The sequence below is a fragment of the Trichosurus vulpecula genome, chromosome 1 (genome assembly GCF_011100635.1).
Source record: "Trichosurus vulpecula isolate mTriVul1 chromosome 1, mTriVul1.pri, whole genome shotgun sequence".
In the NCBI taxonomy this organism is placed as follows: Eukaryota; Metazoa; Chordata; class Mammalia; order Diprotodontia; family Phalangeridae; genus Trichosurus; species Trichosurus vulpecula.
The window spans coordinates 105,841,297-105,866,239 of record NC_050573.1 but is presented as its reverse complement, the minus strand read 5'-3'; the positions used below and the strand labels follow the sequence as shown (position 1 = coordinate 105,866,239).

General features: G+C 40.0%; 1 protein-coding gene across 1 annotated transcript in view; it reads right to left on the bottom strand.

The window, feature by feature from the left end:
• The window catches only part of ADCY8 (adenylate cyclase 8), a 401,436-nt gene that overhangs the window by 21,187 nt on the left and 355,306 nt on the right, over nt 1–24,943 (bottom strand). Inside the window, exon 15 of the mRNA XM_036765122.1 lies at nt 12,467–12,613. Coding sequence (XP_036621017.1) covers nt 12,467–12,613 — 147 coding nt within the window. The remainder of the gene's footprint in view (nt 1–12,466; nt 12,614–24,943) is intronic.

The window sequence follows — 24,943 nt, the reverse complement described above, 5'->3', positions numbered from 1 at the left end:
TGTGAGCAATAATAATAAGGTGAGTTTAGCTGAACTTTAGAGTGTATGAAGGTGAGAAAATGTGAAATAAAGTAGAAAAGGAAAGTTGGAGTCAAGTTGTAGGATTTAAATGCAAAACATAGGAATATTTGATCTGCATTTAATTGCAGATGTTATAGGGAGCCACTGGAGTTTACTGAGCAAATGAGTAAATGTGGTCAGACTTGTGCTTTAGGAAAATTACTTTGGGGTTTGCTGCAACAGCATAGATTCTAAAATCACTTTGGCAGATTTACAAAGGATGTATTGGAAAGGAGAGAAGATTGAGGAAGGGAGGCAAATGAGTAGTTTATTGTAATAGTCCAGACAGAAAGTGATAAGGACCTAAAATAAGATGGTAGCTTTGTGAGAGGAGAGAAAGGGAGGGTAAACAGTAATTGTTGTGGATGGAGAATAGGTAAGATTTAGCAACTGAGTAAATATGTGGAGTGATGGGCAGTGAGGAGTTGAGGATTACTCCAAGGTTCTTAACCTAAGTGACTGGAATAATGATGATGCCCTTGGCAGAAACAGGGAATGAAAGATGAGTGGGTTTTGGGGAAAGATAACGAGTTCTGCTTTGGAATTACTGAATTGGAGATTGCCTAAACATTAGCCAGTATAAAAGGTCCAGCAAGCAGTTGGCGATCGATACTAGAAGTCAGCTGGCATCTGCAGGGCCACCTGGTGGGTTATTCAGATAGCTTTAACTACTTATCTCAAGTATAAACAAAAGACTACTAGTAACTTTGGAGAAAAGGGGTGGGGAAAGGGAGGTTCAGGAAAGGATTCATGTAGAAGGTGTTCCTTGAGCTGAGCATTGAAGGGAACTAAAGATTCTAAGAGGCAAAGGAAAGGAGAAAATGTATTCTATAGCTTATACAATGACGCATAGGCCGAAGATGTCATATTATGTATGAGGAGTAACAATAAGGTGAGTTTAGCTGAACCTTAGAGTATATGTGCCTTTACTAGATAAAACATTGGCCCTTCCCGTGCCAAAGCACAGTCTGACAGGGGAGAAATTCCCAACCATTAGAACCATCCAAAAATAGAATGGATCTTTTTAGGAAGTTTGTATTCAACCTAACTGAGGCTTTCAAGCAAAAGGTTGATAGCGCCTGGTCAAATATGTTATAGAAGGGATCTTTATTTAGCTATGGGTGGGACCAGATATCTTCTGAAGTCTCTTGCAACTCTGAGATTTTGTGATTCTGTTTTCATCTTTGCATCCTTGGCTTCAACACAGAATCTTATATGTAGTAGGTGCTTCAATGAATGCTTTATTGGATTGAATATCACCTAAACACTTCAAGGAAGATGAGAAAAATGCTTTTATGTGCTACCAAAATGACAATACATTTTTTAAAATTCAAAAGCTGAATTGAATCTTGTAGGTTCTAAATTCATAGCTCTAACTTGAGTATGGGAAAGTAATGATAAGTTATCTCATGTTGAATTGGCCATGTGGAAAGGATTAGAAAGAATTTAATCTTCATGCCTTTTTTCTAATTATCTACAAAGTCCCATTCCATTTGCTCTATGGATGATTGCACTGCATCCCATTTAGGAAATCTTGACAGAGAAAAACCTTATTGTAATGTAACTCATTATTGCATGCATTTTTATATATGGTGGGTCAAATCATGGAATTGTAGAGTTAGAAAGGACTTCAGAGGCTATTTAGCTCAAACTCTATTTGAATAGGAATGCCTTCTAACACAGTTCACACAGTGATCACCCAAGGGTGGGGAACCTGCAACCTTGAGGCCAGATGAACCCTTCTAGGGTGTGTGGCCTTTTGACTGTGTCCAAGTTTTATAGAACAAATCTTTTTATTAAGGGGATTTGTTCTGTGAAGGTTGAATTCAGTCAAAGGGTCGCACTTGAGGACCTAGAGGGCCACATGTGACCTCAAGGCAGAAGGTTCCTTACACCTGATCCCAGCTTCCAAATGAGTCTATCAAGCAACTGGCAATCCCAGTAAAAATTCCTAAATGGCATAAAGAAGTCAGCAGAGCTCCAGGAATGAAATGAAGGAAGATGAAAATTGTCTTGAGATACATACGTCGTACTAGGGTTTTAGGTGCCATGATTAGTGGAAGTTAGGTTAGAATGAGAAATAAGTTGCTTGGTGTTAGTTTCTGACCTCTTAAAATTTCCCGTTTCCTTTGAGATTTAGATCAAATGCTGCCTTTCACAGAAAGCCTTTCCTGATCTCCCCAGCCCTCTCCCTCTCAAAAGTATATTTATTTTAAGTGAATTTTTCATATACTAACTTGTGTGCATTCTTTATATTCTTACTTATGTAAATGTTGTCTCTTCTAAAAGAATATAAGTTCCTCGAGGACAGGGACCATTTCATTTTGGTGTTGTATTCTTAGATCCTAGGGTTGTACCTGGCATGCAGAAGAAATTTAATACATACTTATTGATTGGTTGATTTCCCAGACAGTAGTAAAAGACTCTTCATCCTGGAAGGTCTAAAGTGAGACCTAAGGGATCCATGGAGATTTTTAGGGAAGGTTTTTTTTTTTAATCCATAGATTCAATGTATTTAGGAACAGGTGAAGGATATCTTTTGGCCAATGGTTATAATAGTTTATATATTTCTTTACTAGTTTAGGTTTTGCTGAGATCTTTTCTCACAACAACCCTGTGAAGCAGGTACTGTACACTTTCTCATCTTCTTCTTACAACTGAGAAAATTAATCCCAATATAATAATTATAACCTGCAATTATATAATATTTTAGGCTTTGTGAAGTGCTTTACAAATATCATCTCATTTTATCCTCCCAACGATCTTGATGACTAGGTGCTATTATTATCCCCATTTTATAGATGAGAAAACTGAGGCAGACTGGGGTTAATTGGTCTGCCCAAGGTCACATAGCAAGCATCTGAGGCTGGATTTGAACTCAGGTCTTCTTGACTTTAGGTGCAATGTTCTATCACCTAGCTACTGTTAGATGAGTCAGATGAGTCAGCTGACTCACTCCAGGTCACAGGTAATAAGTGTCACAACTGGAACTGAAACCTGTGTCTTCTGATTCCAAATTCTGTACTCTTTCCACTAATGTTTGATCCCTGGAGTAAAGCAACACTTGACACATTTTCTTTATGCATCTTAATGGAAAATACAGAATTTTCCTTCTTTTCTTCCTTTTTTTTGGTTGCCTCTCAACACTACTTTGAAATTGCAAGTTTGTCCTTTCCTTCATTTATTTTTGAAATCTTTTTTTTAAAAAACATTTTCTTTTCCTCCTTTGAAATGCAATGTTAAAGGGGAGAGTGAGCCCTAGAGGAGGTTTTGTTTAAGATGATTAAAATCATAGAGTTAGAAGAGGCCTCAGTTTGCCCTAAGCCCTCCTGTGGCATATGAAGAACAGCGAATCCAGAGAACAAATGTCTTGGTCAAGATCACACGGCAACTTGGAGGCAGAGTTGAGACAAAAATGCAGATCTTCTGATCTTCCTCAGTGCTGCCTCATGTATGTAACTGAACTTGGGAATCCAACCTCACATTTGCAAAATGAACCGCACCTTTGAGATCACCTTCTTATTTTCATACTCCTCCCTGGACACTATCCCTTTCATCCACATAAAAAATTTATTATTTTTCATGCTTTTTAAACAATTCTTAGAAAATGAGTAGTGTCTGGTCTAATAGAAAGAATACTAGATGTGGAATAGAAGGGCCTGGGTTTAAATATGTAGAAGCCTATGAGTGGTGAGGCTCAAATGAGATCATGAATGTTAAACATTTTGCAAATCTTTAAAGCTCTAGAGAAATGCCACAGTTATTATTATTATTATTAATTTTCATCCTTATTAGCCTCAAGTTACCAGACCACTAGTCTAAGGATGACTTAATTTCCTGTATCTTCTACTGCCCTTAAGCAATGTTGATAGAGCAATACAGAGATATGCTGGTAAATGTTTAACAACCAAGCTCTCCCACAAAAAAACCCAAAAAACAACAACAACAACAAAAAACAACTGTGCACACACACTATGTTTAATCTGTATCATTAACACTTTTTAAAGTCTAGAGACAATCAACAAAACAACAAATCAAACTCCGATTTGTAGTGATTGTGATTTCTGAGGTATAAATGCTCACTCTGAAAGTTTAACAACCAGCTCACCACTTAGAGCTAGCTCCAGGACACCCCTTCATATGAACTTGGACAAGTTAGTAGTTAGTTAACCTCTCTGGGTATCAATATTCCTCATCTGAAAAGTGAAGGCATTACTAGATGACTTATGTCCCTTCCATCTCTAAATCCTGAGAGAAATTCCATTTAAAATTATTCAAAAACATTTATCAACAACATATTATGTATTTAATATGGTCCTACGACAAACTGTACTTACTTTCAGAGGGTCAGACTAGCTAAGTATAGAGAGATTACCAGTTCATTGATCATTTTAGAGATGAATTTGTTATTCAAGGCAAATCATTAAAAAAAAAGAAAATGCAAAAATGAAGATTCCTGTCTTTTCTGCTTCTATAGTGACTATAGCAGAATGCGGAAAAAAGGGTGGAAAGAAGATGGTGCTAAGAACTGCATGATTTTTTGACTACAAAGGTTAGCTTAACTATTGCTACTCTAAATATATCTTTTTCCAGTGACCAATGGAAGTTCATATTACTAGAAGAGATGAATTATAGCAATATTGAAATTCTTACTATTAAAAAAATGGATTCCCAAAGGAAGTCACAGGTAAATGGAAGCATGGCTCACTGCTTCTCCTTGCACAGGCAAATAAAGGAGTTAGGGTTAGTTTTACTGTGTGTCCTATGGCAGCAAGGAATATAATTTCATGGGACATTTGTTCATCTCATGAATGCTCATGGCAAGCATTTGCACCACCATGAAACATAACCATGAAAATTGTTGAAGCTTATGTGCCAAAATTGGTTGTGAAGATTTCAGAGGTAGAAAGAATTCTATAAATAACTTGATAATTCTATTCAAATCAAATCAAGAAATATTTTAATACTTAGTGACCTTAATTCAAAGATAAGAATAGAGGAAGAAAGTAATGAACATTTTTTGATACTTAGATTAGGATAAAAATAGGATAAAAATGAGCAAAGCCAAATACTTGTAGACTTTGGAGACGTCTCACTCCTACAAATGATGAATATTTTAATTCAAGAAAAGAGTCAAGAGACAATGGGTATAGTGAGCATGATGAGTAGCAAGAGAAATGAAGTTGATTGCATTTTAATATGCAGGGAGTGACTGGCTACTGATTTGAGAGTATTTCCAAATCAAATATTTCCATAGATTTAGGCAATCAACTCTTTAGAGCAGAGATTAAAAGCCAAAGCAAAATAGAAGAAAAATGAAAAGAAAATATGGCATGGAATAAAAGGAACTCTAATTTGAGCCATTAAAAAGGTAACACCCAAAATAAGAAATGACCAAAAGAACACCCATGACCACAGACTATTATTATTTCTTATGGTAGTTTAACCAATGGAAACCTATCACAGCAATGAGATCAAAAGAACCTAGAAATCATGTTTGCAGGTAAACATTTGCTCTCCTTGCCAAGAGAAAAATATGGTAGCCTATGAGAGAACCAGTCTACTACATGAATTCATTTGCAAAATCCTGCAATAGAAGCTGCTAGAAAACCATGAGGTATATTGCTTCATAAAATAGAAAGAGAAAAGAAAACAGGTTCAAAGAAAGATTGATGAGAGACACCATTAAGCCAGGTCATAACCAGAGCATTTAAGGAGGAAAGTGGAAGGGAAATGCAACTAGATGAAAAAGGTCTGGAAAGATGTTAAGAACAAACTCTTCTTCATCAGTGAGAGTGAGCCACCACATCTGCAGTCTGACCTCAGTCTCTGCTGTGCTCTATGAGAGAGTAGAAATAGTACCAGAGAAAACAAAAATGGTGGTGCTAGATGAAACTAGGTATATATTCAAAAAGTATAGGAGTCATTTCATTACCAGATTGCTAGTACCAATTGTTAAATTTTCAGTGTGAGCATTTCTATCTCAGAAATTGGTAAACTCTACAATTCAGGGCTTGGTTTATTGTTTTATTGATTGTCCAGACTTAAGAAGGTGATGGAAAAATATTAATAATGTGGATTTAAACTTAAACATGTCCTTCAGTTTCAGAGACCTGGTTATTAAATATTTACCAGCATACTACTATGTAGATGGTAAAGTTTCAAGGATGCTACAGGACTGATAATTTAGATATCTGAAAGATGAGAAGATACTAAGTTCCTGGGGAAAAATGCCCTGGACCTTACTATCCTTCATAAAAGATGATTTAAAAAAGTAACAGTTATTGCTGACTCATATGCTTAGTTTCCCATTTTGAGCCAAGACTAGATGGCTACTTGCCAGATATACTATAGAGGGGAAGGAGTCCTCAATGCTTGTTGACTTGACTGGTGGACATATTCAAGTATGAGCTGGGCTTGATGGCTTCTGAGGCCCTTTCCAACTCTCAGATTCTGCGATACTAAGTTCTTAGTTTTTTGTTAGGGAAGGCAGCAGTAACAAATAGATATCAAATACCTACTATGTTCAAGACATTCTGCTAGGCCCTGGAAATAGGAAACCAAAACAAAACCAATTTGTGCCCTAGAAAATATTTTAGTGAGGAATATAATATGTATATATAGATAAGTAAATACAAGGAAATTTCATGAGGGAAAGATCATTAACAAGTAGAAGGGGATGAGGGGAAGCTTCATGTAGGAGGTGACATGAAGGCTGAATTAAGCCTTGAAGGAAGCAAAGCATATTGAGAGAAGGGAGTATGTTCCAGGCATGTGGGAGAGCTTCATGCCCAAGGCATAAAGATAGGAGAGAAAATTCAAGTTGAGGAGTTTGCATTTACCCTAGAGCAAAGAAGGAACCATTGATGGGTTTTGATGAGGTGAAATGACATATAGGTAAAGGAAAGAGAGACTAGAAGTAAGAAGACCAATTAGGAGACTCTTAAAGTAATCTGCATGTGAAATGATGAATATACGAACTAGGCTAGTAACCTTGTGAGAGGAGAGAAGGGGTGGGATATGGAAGATACTATAAAAGAGAGTTAACTCCCTTATAATTCTAAAGTTGCAAATCCTGACGACTAAAAGGGTGAAAGGTGTCCTAAACAGAAATAGATCGGTTTGAAGGAAGACTAGCTTTACGGGGAAAAATGATGAGTTCCATTTTGGGCATTGTGAAATTGAGAAACCAAAGGGAATGTCCAGCAAGTAGTTGGTGATGTGGGAATGAGATCTAGGAGAGAGATGAGGACTAGGTATATAGACTTGGGAGTCATCAAGGTAGCTGTGATAAACCCTATGAGTGATAAGATAAAAAGATTAGAATGTGGAAAGATGAATGAATAAAAAAAAACCACACCATTATTAAGTGCTATCTCTGTGCCAAGCACTCTGTTGGGCTGGGGATACAAAGTGAAACACTTCCTGCCCTTAAGAAGTTTATATACTAGTAGGGGAGAGGATACATATAAGGAACTGGCATTTAGGCAAGGGAGTTTTGGTGTGAGGAGTCATAAAGATGGTGAGTATAGGAATAGGGCAGTAGATGACATGTCCTTTCCAAAAGCAATGGCAGTGTTGATTTCATAATAGTTCAAGGAGCAGGAGATAGAAAATGAGGGTGTAGAAGGGGAGAGGTAGAAAAGGTAGGGATGTAGGGTACAATGGTTCAGACCCAGGCAAGAATTTCAAAGTGAATGGGGACATGGTTTCTGGAAGTGATCTTTAAGGGGAAAGACGATAGCCTCCTTCTGTTCTGATGGGGGTTATTCTGGGGCTGGGGAGTGTCAGTTGCTAAGGGAGGTGAAACGGCAAGATACTCAGGATGGATGGCTAGATAGGATTAGGAAGTGGGGGAAGGGAATAAGCATTTATATAGCACCTACTATGTGCCAGGAACTGCTCTAAGTGCTTTACAAATATCTCATTTGATCCTAACAACAACTCAGTTGAGGTAGGTCCCTTTATTATCCTCATTTTACAACTGAAGAAACTGAGGCAAAACAAAGTTAAGTGACTTGCCTATGGTCACAAAACTAGTAAGTATCTGAAGCTGGATTGAACTCACCTTCTTAATTCTAGATCCACAGCTCTACCCGTTGCATTACTGCTGCCTCAAAAGAAAGGAAAAGAGGGCCAAACATGGGGTCTTGGGAGATACTCACATGGAAAGGGCAGTATATAAATGATGGTAATCAGTGGAAATTAATGTCATGGAAGCTAAGGAAGGAAGGAGTCTAAGAGGAGGATGGTGGTCAACAGGGTCAGTGTTAGTATTTGAAAAGGCACTTGGTTTGAGTCCAAGCACCAACACTTACTAGCTATCTGACCTTGGGAAATTTCCTTAGAACTCTCTATACCTCAGTTTTTGCTTCCATCATATGGGAATAACAATTCTTGCCCAACATATGTCCCAGAGCTGCGGTCAGGAAAGCACCACCTAAATGTGAGCTATTATTGAATCTGACTCTGACTTATTATTTTAGGTGCCAGTAGCAGGAGTTTATCGGGCAGCCTGGCAGATGAGAACATTCAAAGTAAGAAAGTGTCCTTCCCTATGCCTGTGTTCCTTCAGCTTTCTCCTCTGCTATGGAATCGTTTGGCATCATCTGCTTTGGTGTGCAGTCATTTGGCTATGGGCCAGATTTGGGTTGATGCAAATTGCATCTGTCTACCAGAAGTGGATTAGTACTTAGTAAGGGACCATAATATTTCATTTAATATGTGTGCTTCAAACTTAATTCATTATTCAACTGAAAGTGTTTGTGGTATAATGTAATACTTAATTGGACCTTTCATTAATTAAATAGCCAGAAATGAAGATGAAATGGGAAGAAAGCTCTGGTTTTTGTTGGTAAGGCGTTCTACAACACTGTGGTGACTTTGAATTCTACCTTGTAGGGGAAATCCCCTGCTGATTGTTATAAAAACATATTTGTTCACTGTGCTTCCTTATCCTGGCATTCAAAGTCCTCTGCAGTCTGGCTCCAATCTATCCCTTCTGTCTTATCTCACATGTACATAGGCCTGTGAATCATACTCTATGATTCAACAAAACTGGATTACTCACTATGTTCCGAATATATCTCGTGACCTTACACTTTTTCTCAGGAAGCTTGAGACCTAAAGAGGTTAACGAATGTCAGAGATAGGATGTCAACCCAGTTCCACTGACTCTGAATCCAGCTTTGCCATGTTGCCTCTCACTTCTCCAGTATCTAGAGATGAGGATCCTGGGATTCAGTCTTCTAAAGAGGAGAGGGAGTCATTCTCTTAGAAAGTAGAGGGGCCTGGGCTCTAGCCATTTAGAGAGAGAAGAGGGAGTACTGGATCAGAGCTAACCTGTTGGGGAGAAGATGATAGAGCTTTTGGCCCCCTTACTAGAGGAACAGCAAGAGACTGAGCTGTGGTTCATAGGCCTGGAAACTTGGACTTTGTCTACCATGACTACAGGGAATAGTTCTTTACCAACTGGCCTAGAGAGAAAATACACTAAGGACTCTCTGCCTTGCATTTGTTTTTATAGATATGAAAGGCACTTCTGGACTTCCTTGCCTCTTTTTCCAGAAGCCTTCTTTTGTATACTGGCCTCTGCTGTTCCAGTCATACATAAGAGGCTTTTCAGAGGTCTAGAGGAACTGAGTTCCCCTTCCACCTTCTACTTTATCATGAATATATTTATCTATCTACGTATGGCATTACCCCAGTAGAATGGAAGCTCCATGAGGGCAGGGGCTACTTTAATTTTTGTCTTTGTATCTCCAGTGCATAGCAGAATACTTTACATGCAGTAGGTATATCAAAAAAGCTTTTTAGATTAAATTCATTGATAACTCAATTATTATGGAATTTGGTTTATTAGTTAATAACTGATGGTTGGCCCCAGACCAGACCTTGTTCCACATCACATGCAGCCATCCATGTTGGTCATCTTGCCATCTGCCTTGCTGTTACATCCTCCAGACCACTGGACCTCCACAAACCATGCCACTGGGAACTTAATCTACTCAGCTGGAACTTCTGCCCTGGGGCTGAACTGTCCTGACTGCTGAGGGATGGCAAATCCCACTCTATCTAGCCATCCCCAGACCAAATCATGCTCATCCTCCCCAAATCCATCTTCTTGCATTCTTCCCTGGACCTTCTTCCTCCCACCCCCTGTGCCATGGGAATTTGAATCAAGTTATTACTACACTTGAAATTGGAAAGGGAATGTTGATCAGTTCTCTTAGGATCCATTCATTATCTTTGTGACTTCTCAGGTGAAAACATCTCCCTTCCCTGGCCACCTCTCTCTTACATACATTGTTTCCTCCTATTAAAAGGTAAGTTTTCCTTGACTGGAGTAAATGTCCCACTTTTGTATTTGTATCCTCAGTCCTTAGTACAGTACATAGCAAATAGTTAATAATTGCTATTCATTCATTCACATTTCCAATGTATTCTCCAAAGAATAGTTAGTCAATCATTTATTAAATGTTAATTATATTCCAGGCACTGTGCTAAGCACAAGGCATAGGAAGAAAGTTCCTGCCCTCAAGGAGATTACAATCTAATAATGGAGGAGCCACATGCAAACAATTATGTATAAACAAGAAAACTTCATGATAAATGGCAGATAACTAATAAAGGTACTACGATGAAATAGGTATGGGAAAGGCTACTTGAAGAAGGGCTCTATCTGAGACTTGAAGGAAGCTAGAGAAGCCAGGAATCAGAGATGAGGAGGGAGGGAGTTCCAGGAAAGGGGGACAGACAGAGAAAATGCCTGAAGTCGGCAAATAGAATATCTTGAGTGAGTAATAGCAAAAAGGCCAGGGTCACTGTATCATAGAGTATATAGAGAAGAGAAAAGTATAAGAAACCTGGAAAGGGGCAGGTTACAAAGGGCTTTAAAAGCCAGAGGATTTTATATTTGATCCTGGAGGCTAAAAGGAGCCATGGAAGTTTATTGAACAGGGGGGCTGACAGGATAAGAACTGTGCTTAAGGAAGATCAGTTTGACAGCTGAATGGAAAATGAACTGGAAGTGAATTGAGTCATTCCAAAGGTTATTGCTATAGCCCAGGTGTAAGGTGATGAGGGCTTGCGCCAGGGTGATGGCAGTGTCTTAAGAGAGATTTTACATAGGTAGATATGACAACTTGGAATAGGTTTAAAGAGAGAGAGAGAGAGAGAGAGAGAGAGAGAGAGAGAGAGAAACAGAGACAGAGAGAGAGACAGAGAGAGACAGAGACAGAGAGGATTTGAGAATGACACCAGCCTGGATAACCAGAAAGATGATAGTATCCTCTACAGTAATAAGGGAGTTTGGGAGAGGGAAGGGTTTGAGGGGAATGATAGATAATGAGTTTAATCTTGTACATGTTTAGTTTAAGACCTAGAGAGAAATGAGTATCAAATAGAAGAGGGTGACCAACAGTGTCAAAAGCCTACAGAGAGGTCCAGAAGGATGAAGGCTTAAAAAAAAGGCCATTTAAGCCCCTCAAAGGAGGGTTTACAGAGTGATGGTTGTAGTGAGATAGCCTGGAAGTGGCAATGGGGACCAAAAAATATTCCAACTCCTAAACCATGACCAGTGAGATGGAGGTGGGGTATGAATGAAAGTTTAGCCAGTGCTGGAAAGAGTGAGTAGAGAGACTGTCATTAGGAGGAAGCCAGTAAGCACAAGATGATAGAAGGAACAAGAAAATGAAGGTTTAGAGGAAAGTTTGTAGTCCATGGAGCATGCGTTTTGGAGAACCACAGTGGAATGGGTAAATAGCTTTAGGGGGGATGTGGGAGGCTTGAGTTGAGAGGAATGAGGATAAGGGAGTGATCAGTAGGGAATATAGAATGAGGTTTGAAAAAAGGCACACAGCAGTTCATAGTCACTGGGATGGGGAAGGTATGATAGAGTGGAACAGTATTAGTCATTGAGGAATGAACACAGGTAAGTTGTCATTGTCCGTAGGGGTTCTGCCTTGGGATAGAGTTGTAATGGGATGTCACTGTGTGTGTCTAGAAGGCAGGTGGGAATGGGGAATAAAGAATGCCCTGGGTGGGGCGTTACTGTGCATTTGTAGGTAGTTGGGGAAAGTATCTAGAGTTTGATGGAATGGATGACTGGGAAGGTACCTGTGTGCTTGTTGCCACAGTTTGAGATAATGGACTCTCTTGTAACTGACAAGATAAATTTGTTCTCTGTGTAATTGTGTATTACTTTCTCTGGTTTAATTATGAGAGGAAAAACTGTATATGTGTATATATTTTTACAGCATGCAATATGCAGGGCTGTTTCATGGACCATTAGAGTCCCATATTGTGCCTGACAGAATGAAAGATCCTGGTTAACTGATCATTCTATTAACATTAATCCCTGTTAGCCCTGGTATTTAACAATAAAACCTGGAGTTCTGGGGGTTACCTCATCAAAGTCAGCGATGATTTCATTCAGCAAGCGAAGACATTCCACTCCTTGGTTATTCATTTCGGTTTGAGAATAAAAATCAGCAAATCCTGGGATGGAGGCAAACATCACACCAACAGCATCATAGGATTGGGAATACAGCTCCTAGATGGAAAGGATAATGGAGAAAAGTGGGAAACACGCTATAAGGAACCATTTTAATGATGAAATTGTATGTATGCCTTCTCCCCAAAATAAATATGGAAAGGACCCAGCAAGCCAGGACATCTAGCATCTTTAAGTGACCTTAAAGATCATTAAGTCCATTGTTTATCAAAATGAGCTCTGTACAATGAAGTTTGGAGTAGGTGAGGTGAGGTTCTATGGGGAAAAATAAGTTATAATGATGGACAGAACATGTAACAAAAACACATCCACCATTTTTCTCTGCCAGTCAATTGTAATGTTGACAATAGGACTACTGGAGATTGGTTGAAATGAACCCCATGGCCAAAAAGTTCTTATGGGCCTAGAATCAATAACTGAAAGAGGCCCCAAATGTATGAAACACAACCACTTATTTGTTGTCCTGTCTTAACTTAGTATTTTAAAGCAATCAGCAACCATATATACGTAAATGCTAATAGGTTCTATTACTTTGTCACTATAGGAAGAATTCCCAGTGTGGAAATTGTCTCCACTGTTGCAGATTAAGTAGATAGGTCCTAAGGAATAAGCCCCCTAGAGGCTAAGTGATTTTCATCAAGTAACACAGCTAGCAATAATCAGAGATGGAATTTAAATCCAGGTTTTCCTGACTCCAAGCCTAGTATTCTATTTATTAAGCCAAGTTGCCTTGTCTATTTATACTATTGTGGTTAAAAATCAAAACAAAACAAATAAACAATGCCCCCCCATTATAAATATTTATTGTACCTATTATGCATAATTGAACAAAATATAGAAGTTGGGATACAGAAGAAAGCAAAGTGGTTAATGAGCAAGATTATGATGAAAAAACATCCATGGGCCTAGCCTATGTTTCAAATCCCAAACTCAGAATAAATACAAACGTGACCATAGCAAGCACCACAATGTGTGTGCAATGTTACCAAGAATTAAAAAAAAAAGGTTCCACAATGCTGAAAGAATTACAAAAGCATTTACAAAGTAAGAACTGTGAATTTGAAAACAAAACTCCTGAATTTTGAAAGTAAATGTGAGCAAAAAAATAAAAAAATCCCCTAATGGTTTATGTAAGCACAAGGTAAAATGAAAATCATTGTGAAATACCTTCTAAAGTGAGTCATTATATTCAATATTGTTCCTAATTACTGAGCACTTATTGATAGAAAATGATCACATCCTTCTCTGCAAGGTAAGATTTTTGCAGTGCTGTCAGATTGCTACATGCAGCCTCACACATGAGCATTCACTCTTATGCTGCTCAGTACCACTAGAATTAAGTGCTAAAACCATCAAAAGCAATTTTGCTGTAAAGGTTTTGCTATTTTTTATTTCTAATATTTCATGCTGTCTTCCTGCCTATGTTGATATTCCCCTGTTAAAAAGAATGAAAATCAAAATGTAAGCCTATCTTGATTTTAAGAATTGTGAATAATAGCAATAATTATAGTTTATTAATACTGTTGGCATTTATTCATTGATCAATTAAGCATAAAGACAAGGGCACAGGGTAAAGATGATAAACTGAGTCACCAGCTGGCGATCATATGTTTCAAGTTGTTTTGTTTTGTTTTGTAGCAGGGGAGATGGATTTTTGCACTGATTTCTATTGCCTACAATGACTCTTGGCTAATCTTCCTTGTGACAAGCACTACATGCTGGTAAGAATGTAAGCCCTTTGAGGGCACAGACTGTTTCATTATTGCATTTTTATCTCCAGTGCCTAGAACAATGCCTGGTATGTACTAGGTGCTTAAATATTTTTTGACTGAAGAGGGTTGCCTGAGCCTAGCTACGCAGGCTGTAGCCATGGAACAGAACAAAGCTGATTGGTCCATCCAGAGATTCAGTTTGACTTTGGCCTTATTAGCTAACTAACCATGTCATAAGGGCAGCTAAGTGGCACAGGGCCTGAAGGCAGGAAGACCTGAGTTCAAATCTGACTTCAGACACTTAGTAGCTGTGTGACCCTGGGCAAGTCACTTCACTTTGTTTGCCTCAGTTCTCTCGTCTGTAAAATGAGCTGGAGAAGGAAGTGGCAAACCACTCTAGCATCTTTGCCGAGAAAGCCCCAAATGGGATCCCAAAGAATGGAACACGATTGAACAACGACAAAAAATCATGTCATAAAAACTCATTTTGTAGGCATTGAACTAGGAGATCACTGAGACCTCTTCCACCTTTAAGATTTCCACACACAGTCTTATGGAGGGTATAGTTCCCTAGAACATGTCCCTCTTGCTTGTGATAAGTCCAAATCTCTAATCTATAAGTCAGGGAAGTGTCTTGAATACATTTCCATAGGTCATGTCTTCTAGAGGGGGAAAATACTATCCTCTGCCAAAGAGTAGCTACCCTTCTAAACTTGTGAGGAAAGGAAGGAAATAAGCAAGCATTTACATCATACCTGCTACTTGGCAAACACTGTGTTAAGCACTCTTTACAAACATCATCTCATTGGATCATTCAGCAACCCCGAAAAGTAGGTGCTGTTATTTCTCCCATTTTTATATTCAAAGAAGCTGAGGCAGACAGGGGTTAGGTGCCACTCTCAACATCACAGAGCTAGTAATATCTGAGTCTAGATTTGAACTCAGGTCTTCCTGATTCCAGTCCCAGCACTCTATCTCCTTCTCTGCTAGCCATTGGATATGTAGCAGCAGTCCCTACCATGAACTCTAAGATCTGTGCTGAAAAGTATGCCAACCAAAGGCTACCAGCTTCACTCTAGCTAAGCAGCAGCCTGATCACAGACATGTGAAAGAGCCTTTCTCATTGCTATAACCCTATGTTTGCCAGCCACCCTAGCAATGATCAGACAATTGAAAGTAAGACTGACAAAGAAAATGTGAGGGAACTAGAATTAATAAACACTGTCAAGGAATATTGTTTATTAAGATTATTAGTTCTGTGTACACAGGTATTCTTGGCTGACCTGATGAGCCTTTTTTAGTCATTAACTCTCAGGGTTAGGATTCACATTGAACTGACTCATAACCTTGTTGTCATTCTCAATCTCTTGGTCATACTCACTTGCCCAATCTGGTGCCAAGCCTCCTCATTTCTACATTCACATCTCTCATTTACATATCCTTCTCTCCACCCACCTGGTGCAGCCCACCATCACCTGACAACAGACTAATGTGTTGACCCGCATCTTGGTATCACTGCCTCAAGTGTCTCCCACCCAACTCACTGGCCAACGCAATTTTCCTGAAGATCAAGTCTGACCATGTTGTCCTAAACTTCAACAGTTCTTTATTTCCTCCAGGATCAAATAAAAAATCCTCTGTTAGCCTTTTAAAGTCCTTAATGACTTGTCCCCTTCCTACCTGTTTAATATTCTTATGCTTTACTCCCTTCTGGGTACTCTCTGATCCAATGTCATTGGTCTGCTTGTTAGTCATACCGAACACCTAATCTTCTGACTTAATGCCTTTTCACTGACTGTCCCTCATGACTGGAATGCTAGTTTTCCTGACCTCTTTCAAGGCTCAGCTCAAATCCTACCTTTTCTGTTCCCCTTGTCCTCAACCTAATTAGTATCACCCTATTCCCCTGTCCTCCACCATGATAGTGCCTTCCCTTTGAGATTACTTCAATTTATTCTGTGTACATTAGAATGTGAACCCCTTGAGGGCAGGAAATATTTTTGCCTTTCCTCGGAAGAACTCTGAAGTCAACAAAATATGTCATCGACTTTCCTAGTTCTTCTGTCCCAGGACCCATTTCCTGTGGACTAATTTCCTGCGTTGAGGTGGCATGCATAGTTACTTTACCAATGCAGTTAACCCTCCATGTCTTAATACAAAAACTGACATTATACAGTGCCTTATAGTTTACAAACAGCATCTTTTCTCATCCTCACAACAACTCTGGGAGGTAGGTGCTACCATTCCCATTTTACCGATGAGGAAACAGCAAGGGTAAGTGACTTACCCAGAGTCACAATGCTTGCCAGCATCTGAAGGCATGATTTACATCAAGGTCTTCCTGAATTCAAGTCCAGCACTCTATTGATTAAATCATATTGCCTGCCCCATCAGACCATTTTCTCAGATTCCTCATTCACATTGAGGTGTAAATGACTAATAACATCTTGAAGCATGACTTATTGTATTGAAAGAGACAAAAGCCTTAGGGTTTTGGCAGGAGAATCCTACGCATTAAAAAGGTGGGAATATTTTTGAGATACCAACATATTTCTATTTCCACTGAAATAAAATGTGGGGAGATAGCAATGTTGGCCCTGCCTGTATCTACTTACTTGGTAACTAGTTATTATTAGCTAATAAACGTTATCACAGTTGAAGCTATGTGTGTGTGTCTGTGGGTCTGTGTGTGATGCTGAGAGATGATTCAGACAATCCAAACAAAAAGAGGACAGAGCATTGGAACTCTGGAAACATCCTGTCCAAGCCAATTTCGGCTCCATCTCCCACACAAGGCAAATACACAGCTCTTTTTTTTGTAATCTTTGTTTTAAGCTCTGAATAGCAATCATAGCCTTAGTGCAGGGAATTTCCTGAGGATTAATGGCCAGCTGAGTTTTTTCACTGGTCTTGGGTGATCAGTATCAGCCAGGCCATCATTAAACCTTAGGATGCAGCCCACAACATGTTCATGATGGCTTAATTAAGAACAGTTTAGGGTGATATCGCCTTGGGAAGGGGGTCCCAGGTGTGAATTAGTTACCTCTTTTTTTAATGATAATAGTCACAATTTCTCCACAGGTTGGAATGAAATACTGTTCTATGCCATGAGAGAAGCCATCAGCCCCCAACTGGTTCCATTATTCTAAAGCCCAAATCTTTTGCTACTCATAGTTCCCTTGTTCTTCCAGCAAGATGATGATAAATAAATCATATGTTCAGATTGAACTGAGTCCCTTTACAAATTTAAAAGATATTTAAAGGGGTGGGAGACGAGGGACTATATGTTTGTGATGTACAAGTTGGTTTGAGAAACATACCATACACAGTTCTAGTAATTAACTTAAAGATTGGATAATTTATGTCATCAAAAAAGTTTCTAAAATATTTTGGTTTTCAGAAAAAATAGATATTTGTTTCTAAGCAAACTCCTGCCTTTCATTTAATCGCAGTTAATAAAGTTATCATTATTAATTTTTATGTAATAAGAACATCCTCTACAAAAGTCCTCATGGTGCCTCATACTGACTTAGTACCCTGAGGTCTAGAAAGCTATGTTAGCAAAATGGAGTTTTTAGAACATTCTACCTGGCTGGGAAGGCATTAAGTACGATGAGAAATGAGAAGATAGTGTCTGATGTCCAAGCTGACTACTTCTAGAGACACTCATTTACAATAACTTGGTCACTGTGTGACACATTCTTTGACCATGGCAATCCATGGAAAAAAATCCAGAATGGTGGTCCTCAGTCCTGTTTGTCTCCATTCCACTTCTGCGGTGATGGTGGAAGAGGGTGCCAGGAATCACAGTTTTTAGACCATTTCTAAATATTACCTTAACTGTTGATATTTTAGATGTGAGATCCTTGTTCAAGGACCAACGAACATATTATTTTAAGAACTGAATCATAGCAAGTTTGACGTTCTTGGTATAAATGGAACTAGGAGACAAAAGGGAGTTGCATCTAAATGGCAAAATGGCTCAGTTCTCCCTGAAGAGGCAAATAAAGGAATGGATGGAGTTAGTGTTCGTGCTTACCCAAAGGCCACAAGAAGCATCAGTTCATGGGATGTCTAGTTATCTTTTACTGTAGGACTCATGATAAGCATTGCCAGTGGAGACTACCAGGAAAATCATTGTAGCTTTCGGGTTATCATTTGTTTCAGAAGATGAGGATGTAGAGGAATCCCATGAAGGACTTGTTAAGACCCTCCACATTAGAGTGATACTCAGCGATTTCAAAGCAAAGGTGGGCTTAGGGGAAGACAGTGAAAAATAGGCTGAAAAGTATAGACAAGGATGAAAAAAATGAAAGATGCCAAAGACTTTAAGATTCCATGGAAGGCCTCATATCTATGGATTGTGAATGTTTAAGAGGAGATACAGGTGGTGCTGGCCATGCCAAGCACCAAATTCTGGTGTGGAGTGGATAGAGTGTCAGGTGACGGAGACACTGAGTTGGCTTAGAGCAAGGCTGTCCAAAATGCAGGCCCATGGGACACATGCAGCCCACAGTAAGATTTACGCGGCCCACCTACAAGCATAGAAATTTACATAAATGCTTTAGTAAATGAAGCCGAGCTAACTTAGAGCTCTCAATAAAATGGCAAATCACAATATATTGTCTATTGTTTCAATAAAAACCTAAGGTTGGACAGCCCTGTGTTAGAGCATAGGTACTGGACTTGTGCCTTTATTGATAGAGGAAGACTCAGATGAGGAAACTCTCTCTTTCCATGTTGGTTGGCACTGCCTGAGGCAAAGAAAAATTAAGTGACTTGCCCAGAGGCATGTAACTAGTATGGGCCAAAGACAGGTCTTCCTGGCTTCAAGGTCACAGTACTCATTCTATCATGATGCCTTTGTAGAAGGACGAGCAACAAATAAAATAGTTTTGGCAGCTTCAGATGGTGTGAACTAGGTCAGGGATCCATGAAAGCGTTACGCAGTGAATTGTTACATAAACTGTAGCATCTACTCTGTGGCCAGGCAGACAGGCAGTTTTTAAGCCTAATATTTGAGTGAGAAGCAGCTGGAGGAAATGGCTGACCCAGCCCACATCAGAGCTTCTGGCAGCCCAAGCACGTTAGCAAGAGAGGAGAAAACAAATCTGCCAAGGGATGATTAGGGTACATGCTTAGTGAATCGTTTTTGGAGAGAAGGGAATGAGCCTGGTGGCCAGCTCTAAATCATAGGATTATCCCAAAGTCCGCCAGCTGCTGCTGCCACCGTTTCATTCATAAATCTCCCCGAGAAATAATCCCTGTGGAAAATGCTCTTGCTGGAAAGCAAAGCGCCATAAGCATAGTCCTGCGAATGCTGAAGAACTGAAGCCACAAATCTTCTAACCCACTTTTCTCGGGTTTATATCCAATAATTTACTGTAGCGACAGCAGGGAAAGTATGAGGCTAGAGTCAGGGTTTGAGCAAATGGAATGTGGCTGGGATGCAGAAATGGGAGCTCTGGTCATGGAAGTACTATTCTACCTATCCTACCATCTTTACACATACACACTCACACACAGACATACACAGACACACACAGACACAGAGACACACACACACACACACACACACATGCACAAATGTGTATGCATACAGCCCAACTCTGGAGATCCAGAATCCCTGGAGTTGGTGCTTTTCAAGGATCCCCTCTGAGAACTCAAATAGACAGGCATACAGACAGACAGCTAGAAAGAAACCAGGACAGAGAGACCTGGAAGAGAGAATGAATGGGTTTTCAGGAGAAGGCATTGGATGCCTATAAAACACTTCTGGCATTAGGCCAATGTCTAAAAATATTGTTTTCCCTCCTTTGGCTGCTACCTGTCTTTACCCCCAACCTTGCCCCATAAGAGTATCAGTGAATGCAAAGTCCTATTTAATGCGAAGTATCCTCTCATTCCCTGATGTGTCTATTTCATTGTATCACAGATTTGGATAGACCTTAGGGGCTCTCTAATCTACCACCCCCCATTTTATAGATGAGAAAACCAAGTCTCAGTGAATTTAAGTGATTTGTCCAAGGTCACATTGGAAGTAAGGGGCAAAATGGAATTTACACCCAGGTCTTCTGACTCTAAGGTCTTTCTGTCATATCTGGGCAGGGACTGTATCTCATTTAAAATGTTGCTAGCATGGTACTCCATACGTGGTAGGTTTTTATTAAATGTTTGTTAAATTAAGTTGAAAAGAACCCCAACATGCTATTCATTATAGATGAGGCTGATGGGGTGAAATGGCATCCTCCAGCACCTAGTAGATAGGGAAGAGAGGAGGATATTTCCAAATAAGGCACAGCATCTTCCCTGTCCTCCCTCCCCACTCCCAATTTAGCCCTTCGGTAGCAGCCAATTTAGTTAGCTTACAGGTTCCTGAGAATAAGATGAATAGTAATGAAGCCAGCAAGTCTTTATTAAGAGTATACTATGTGCTAGGCACAGTGCTTATCATTGGGAAAACAAAGAAAGGCAAAACCAAACCAAACCAAAATAGCCCTGCCCTGAAGATACTTAGTCTAACCTGGGGAGACAAAGTGAAAACAACCATATACGATTGATATAGAATAACCTGGAAGCAACCTAAAAGGGAAAGCACTAGTATTAAAGAGATTGAAGAAGGTAGAATGTTATCTGGGACTTGAAGCATGCCAGGAAAGCTGGTGGCAGAAACGAAGAGGGTGAGCACTCAAGGAATAGGAAAGTGTCAGTGAAAATTTGCCGAGGTGAACTCGAGAGATGAGTAACTGAGCAGGTATGAGGCCTGGTTCTGCTACTGCCGAGAAAGCAAGTGGAACTTTGGAGAGGTATCCTAAAACCTGTGATCCAAAAAGAATTTGTGATTGATTCTGGGACACACTTATTCTATTGCATATTTGAATATGACTGCTTTTGACACTCTGAGAATTCTGTAAAATGACCATGTAATGAAGGTATCAACCTCACTCAAGAAGACTGGGCAGGTGCCTAGCTTCTCCATTCACTCCCTCTGGTCACCTCTTCCCAGCTCCTCACTTCAACCTATTGAGAATGGATGTTGTCACTTCTTTAGACAGAAAAGAACTGGTTGCCTTCTCTGGGGTCTTGAGCATCTTGAGCACCCTGGCTACTGATCCCCCACTCCTACTTAACTATAGGAAGCCTGTCAGTCAGTCAACAGACATTCATTAAACCCTTACCATTTGCCAACCATTATGCTAAGTGTTGGGAATATGAAGAAAAGCAAAAACCAAACCAAACCAAACCAAACCAAACCCTAAGAGACATCATTTAAAAGTAAGCAGATTTTTAGGGCTGCACTCAAACTCAGAGTAATAGACTTGAAGGGACCTTGGAAGTTAGAATGTCAGAGATGGTAGGACCTTAGAGGTCATCTACTCCAACCCCCTCATTTCTCAGATAAGGATACTCTTCCTGCCCACATGTGTAAGTACACACACAGACACAGACACACACACACACACAGACACACACACACACAGACACACACACACACTTTCTCTGTCTCTATTTGTAAGTCTCTCTGTCTCTTTGTCTCAGTCCCTGTCTTTGTCTCTGTCTTTGTCTCTTTCTCTGTCTCTCTGTCTCTGTCTCTGTCTCTTTCTCTCTCTCTCTCTCTCTCTCACACACACACACACACACACACACACACACACACACATCTAAACATCATAATAGCTCACATGAAGGGTGCTGTGGAAAAAGAAATCCCTCACTGGGAATCAGGGGCTATGCATTCTGGTCCTGTCTCTGCCACTAAATATGTTTATGACCTCAGACAAGTTACTTCCCCTTTGTCAGCCTCGATTTTCTAATCTGTAAAATAAAGGGGTTGGACTAGATGACCTCAAATATTCCTTTTAAGCTTGAAATGCCATAGTCCTTGTCTGAAATGTTTATCATTTCCAGCTAGGATGACTGCCTGAATGGAGACAGGCTGCCCAGTTCCCCCAAACTAACTCAAGCAAAAACATGAAAGTCACATCAGACTGCATAATGTTAAGAAATCCAATGAGAAACCACAATAAGTTATTTTTTTCCACCATGGAACTGCACCAAAAAAATCAGCCAGCATCGTGAAGGCAATTAAAAAAAACGAGGCCAGTGCCTGTGCAAGCAAGCAAGTCCACAGCCTCCAAAAGCTAGTAGAGAAGGGCTCCTTCTCTAGTACATACAAGAATACAAGTGTATTCTGCACTTGGTTGGTTTTTTTTTTTTGCCCAACTTCACAGCTTTGAAAGAGAAGAACCTCTTTTGAGAAAGTCCCAAAGTATTGTTAGCCTACAGCAGGGGTCCTTAGGGAGTAATATCAACCATTATGGGTGCCACCAGTATGGGTGTAGCAGTGACCAGAGAAGTATGACAGTACTCAAAGGGCGAGAGCTCAGGTAGAGGGTGCTCTGAGATCCTTAATGTTCTCTCCTGAGAAGCCAGGTCCCTTAATCTGAACCTCAAAGATCTGGCTGGGGGAATAGGGAGGGAGGGAGGCTAGCTCTTGGAAGTGGGAGGCCAGTCAAAGAAGCCAGGGGAGGCAGGATGAGATTAAGCAGGACCGAAAGTGCAGCAGGGTAGTGGTAGTGGGGATGAGACAGGGATGAGACTGGTCCTAGCAAAAAGCACCAATTCAGAAATTAAAGCTGGAGAGTTGAGAAAATTTAAACACACACACACACACACACACACACACACACACACACACACAATCCCAGTATCAAGAAAGAGAGAATAACTTTGTAGCAACTGCAAGTGCAGAGTCAGAGGAAAAGAAAAAAAGATTTTCTACAAGGACTACATGAATATCTAGAAGAAATGAAGCAAGAGATTAAAAAAAATAATAAATGCTTTAGAGAAAAGAATTGGAAGGAGAATAGATAGCCTATAAGAGAAAGTGGTAAATCTTACCCAAGTAATGGACTCCTTGGAAACTAGAATAGACAAAAAGGAGATAGCATGAAATATTAGAATAAAATCACAAAGTAAAAAAATAGAAGAAAATGGGAGCTATCTGGCATCAAATACATCAGACTGCAAAAAGGGTGAAGGAGAGATGATTTAAGACTAATTAGACTCCTCAAAAACCATAAGAAAAGAAACCTGGACATTATATGTTAAGAAAGCATAAATGAAAATTGCTTAAATCTACTTCAACCAGAGGATATCTGCAAGAACCCCAAAAGGAGGGGGGCGGAGCCAAGAGGGTGGTTGGAAAGCAGGGACTTGTGTGAGCTCCCCGCCACATCCTTCCAAAAACCCATAAAAAATGGCTCTGAACAAATTCTAGAACTACAGAACCCACAAAACAGCAGAGGAAAGCAGGGCTCCAGCCCTGGACAGCCTGGATGGTTGCTAGGTAAGGTCTATCGCAAGGAGCTGGAAGCAGAGTGGAGCAGAGCCCAGAGTGAGCTGCGCCTGGACCAATCAGACCTGGAGCTGAGCAGAACAGGCCCTAGCACCCTGAATCATTGAGCTGTTGCAGTTACCAGACTTCTCAACCCGCAAACACCAAAGACAACAGAGAAGGTTAGCGGGAAAAGCTGCAGGGGACAGAGTGTAGGAGTTCGCAGTTCAGCCACTGCCTCAGGGGCAGCGGGGGAGGTGCAGCTACAGAACTAGAGCTGCAGTTGCTTCTGGCCCCACGTCCACCCGGTGGGAGGAATTAAGTGGCAGATCAGAGCAGGAGTGCAGAGCCTTATTAAGATCTGAGTCCAGTCTGGGTTGGTGGTTCTTGGGGGAGGAGGTGCGCTGGTGTGGCAGAGCTGGCTGTATAGAAATAGCTCTGAAAACAACAGTGCAGCCCCTCAAGCTTGGAACAAAGCACTCTGTACTCTACAAGTAGTCATACCCCAAAGAAAAACTCAAGGGTCAAGTAGTTGGCTGGGAACATGGCAGGCAGCAAAAACAGACTCAGATTCAGACTCAGACTTTGGAATGTTTCTTTGGTGACAAAGAAGACCAAAATATGCAGGCAGAAGAAGTCAACAAAATCAAAGAGCCAACATCAAAAGCCTCCAAGAAAAACATGAACTGGCCTCAGGCCATGGAAGAGCTCAAAAAGGATTTGGAAAAGCAAGTTAGAGAAGCAGAGGAAAAATTGGGAAGAGAAATGAGAGTGATGTGAGAAAACCATGAAAAACAAGTCAATGACTTGCTAAAGGAGACCCCAAAAAATACTGAAGAAAATAACACCTTAAAAATAGACTAACTCAAATGGCAAAAGAGTTCCAAAAAGCCAATGAGGAGAAGAATGCCTTGAAAGGCAGAATTAGACAAATGGAAAAGGAGGTTCAAAAGACCACTGAAGAAAATACTATCTTAAAAATTAGATTGGAGCAAGTGGAAGCTAGTGACTTTATGAGAAATCAAGATATTATGAAACAGAACCAAAGGAATTAAAAAGTGGAAGACAATGTGAAATATCTCATTGGAAAAACCACTGACCTGGAAAATAGATCCAGGAGAGATAATTTAAAAATTACTGGACTACCTGAAAGCCATGATCAAAAAAAGAGCCTAGATATCACCTTTCAAGAAATTATCAAGGAGAACTGCCCTGATATTCTAGAGCTAGAAGGTAAAATAGAAATTGAAAGAATCCTCCTGAAAAAGATCCCAAAAAGAAAACTCCTAGGAATATCGTCACCAAATTCCAGAGCTCCCA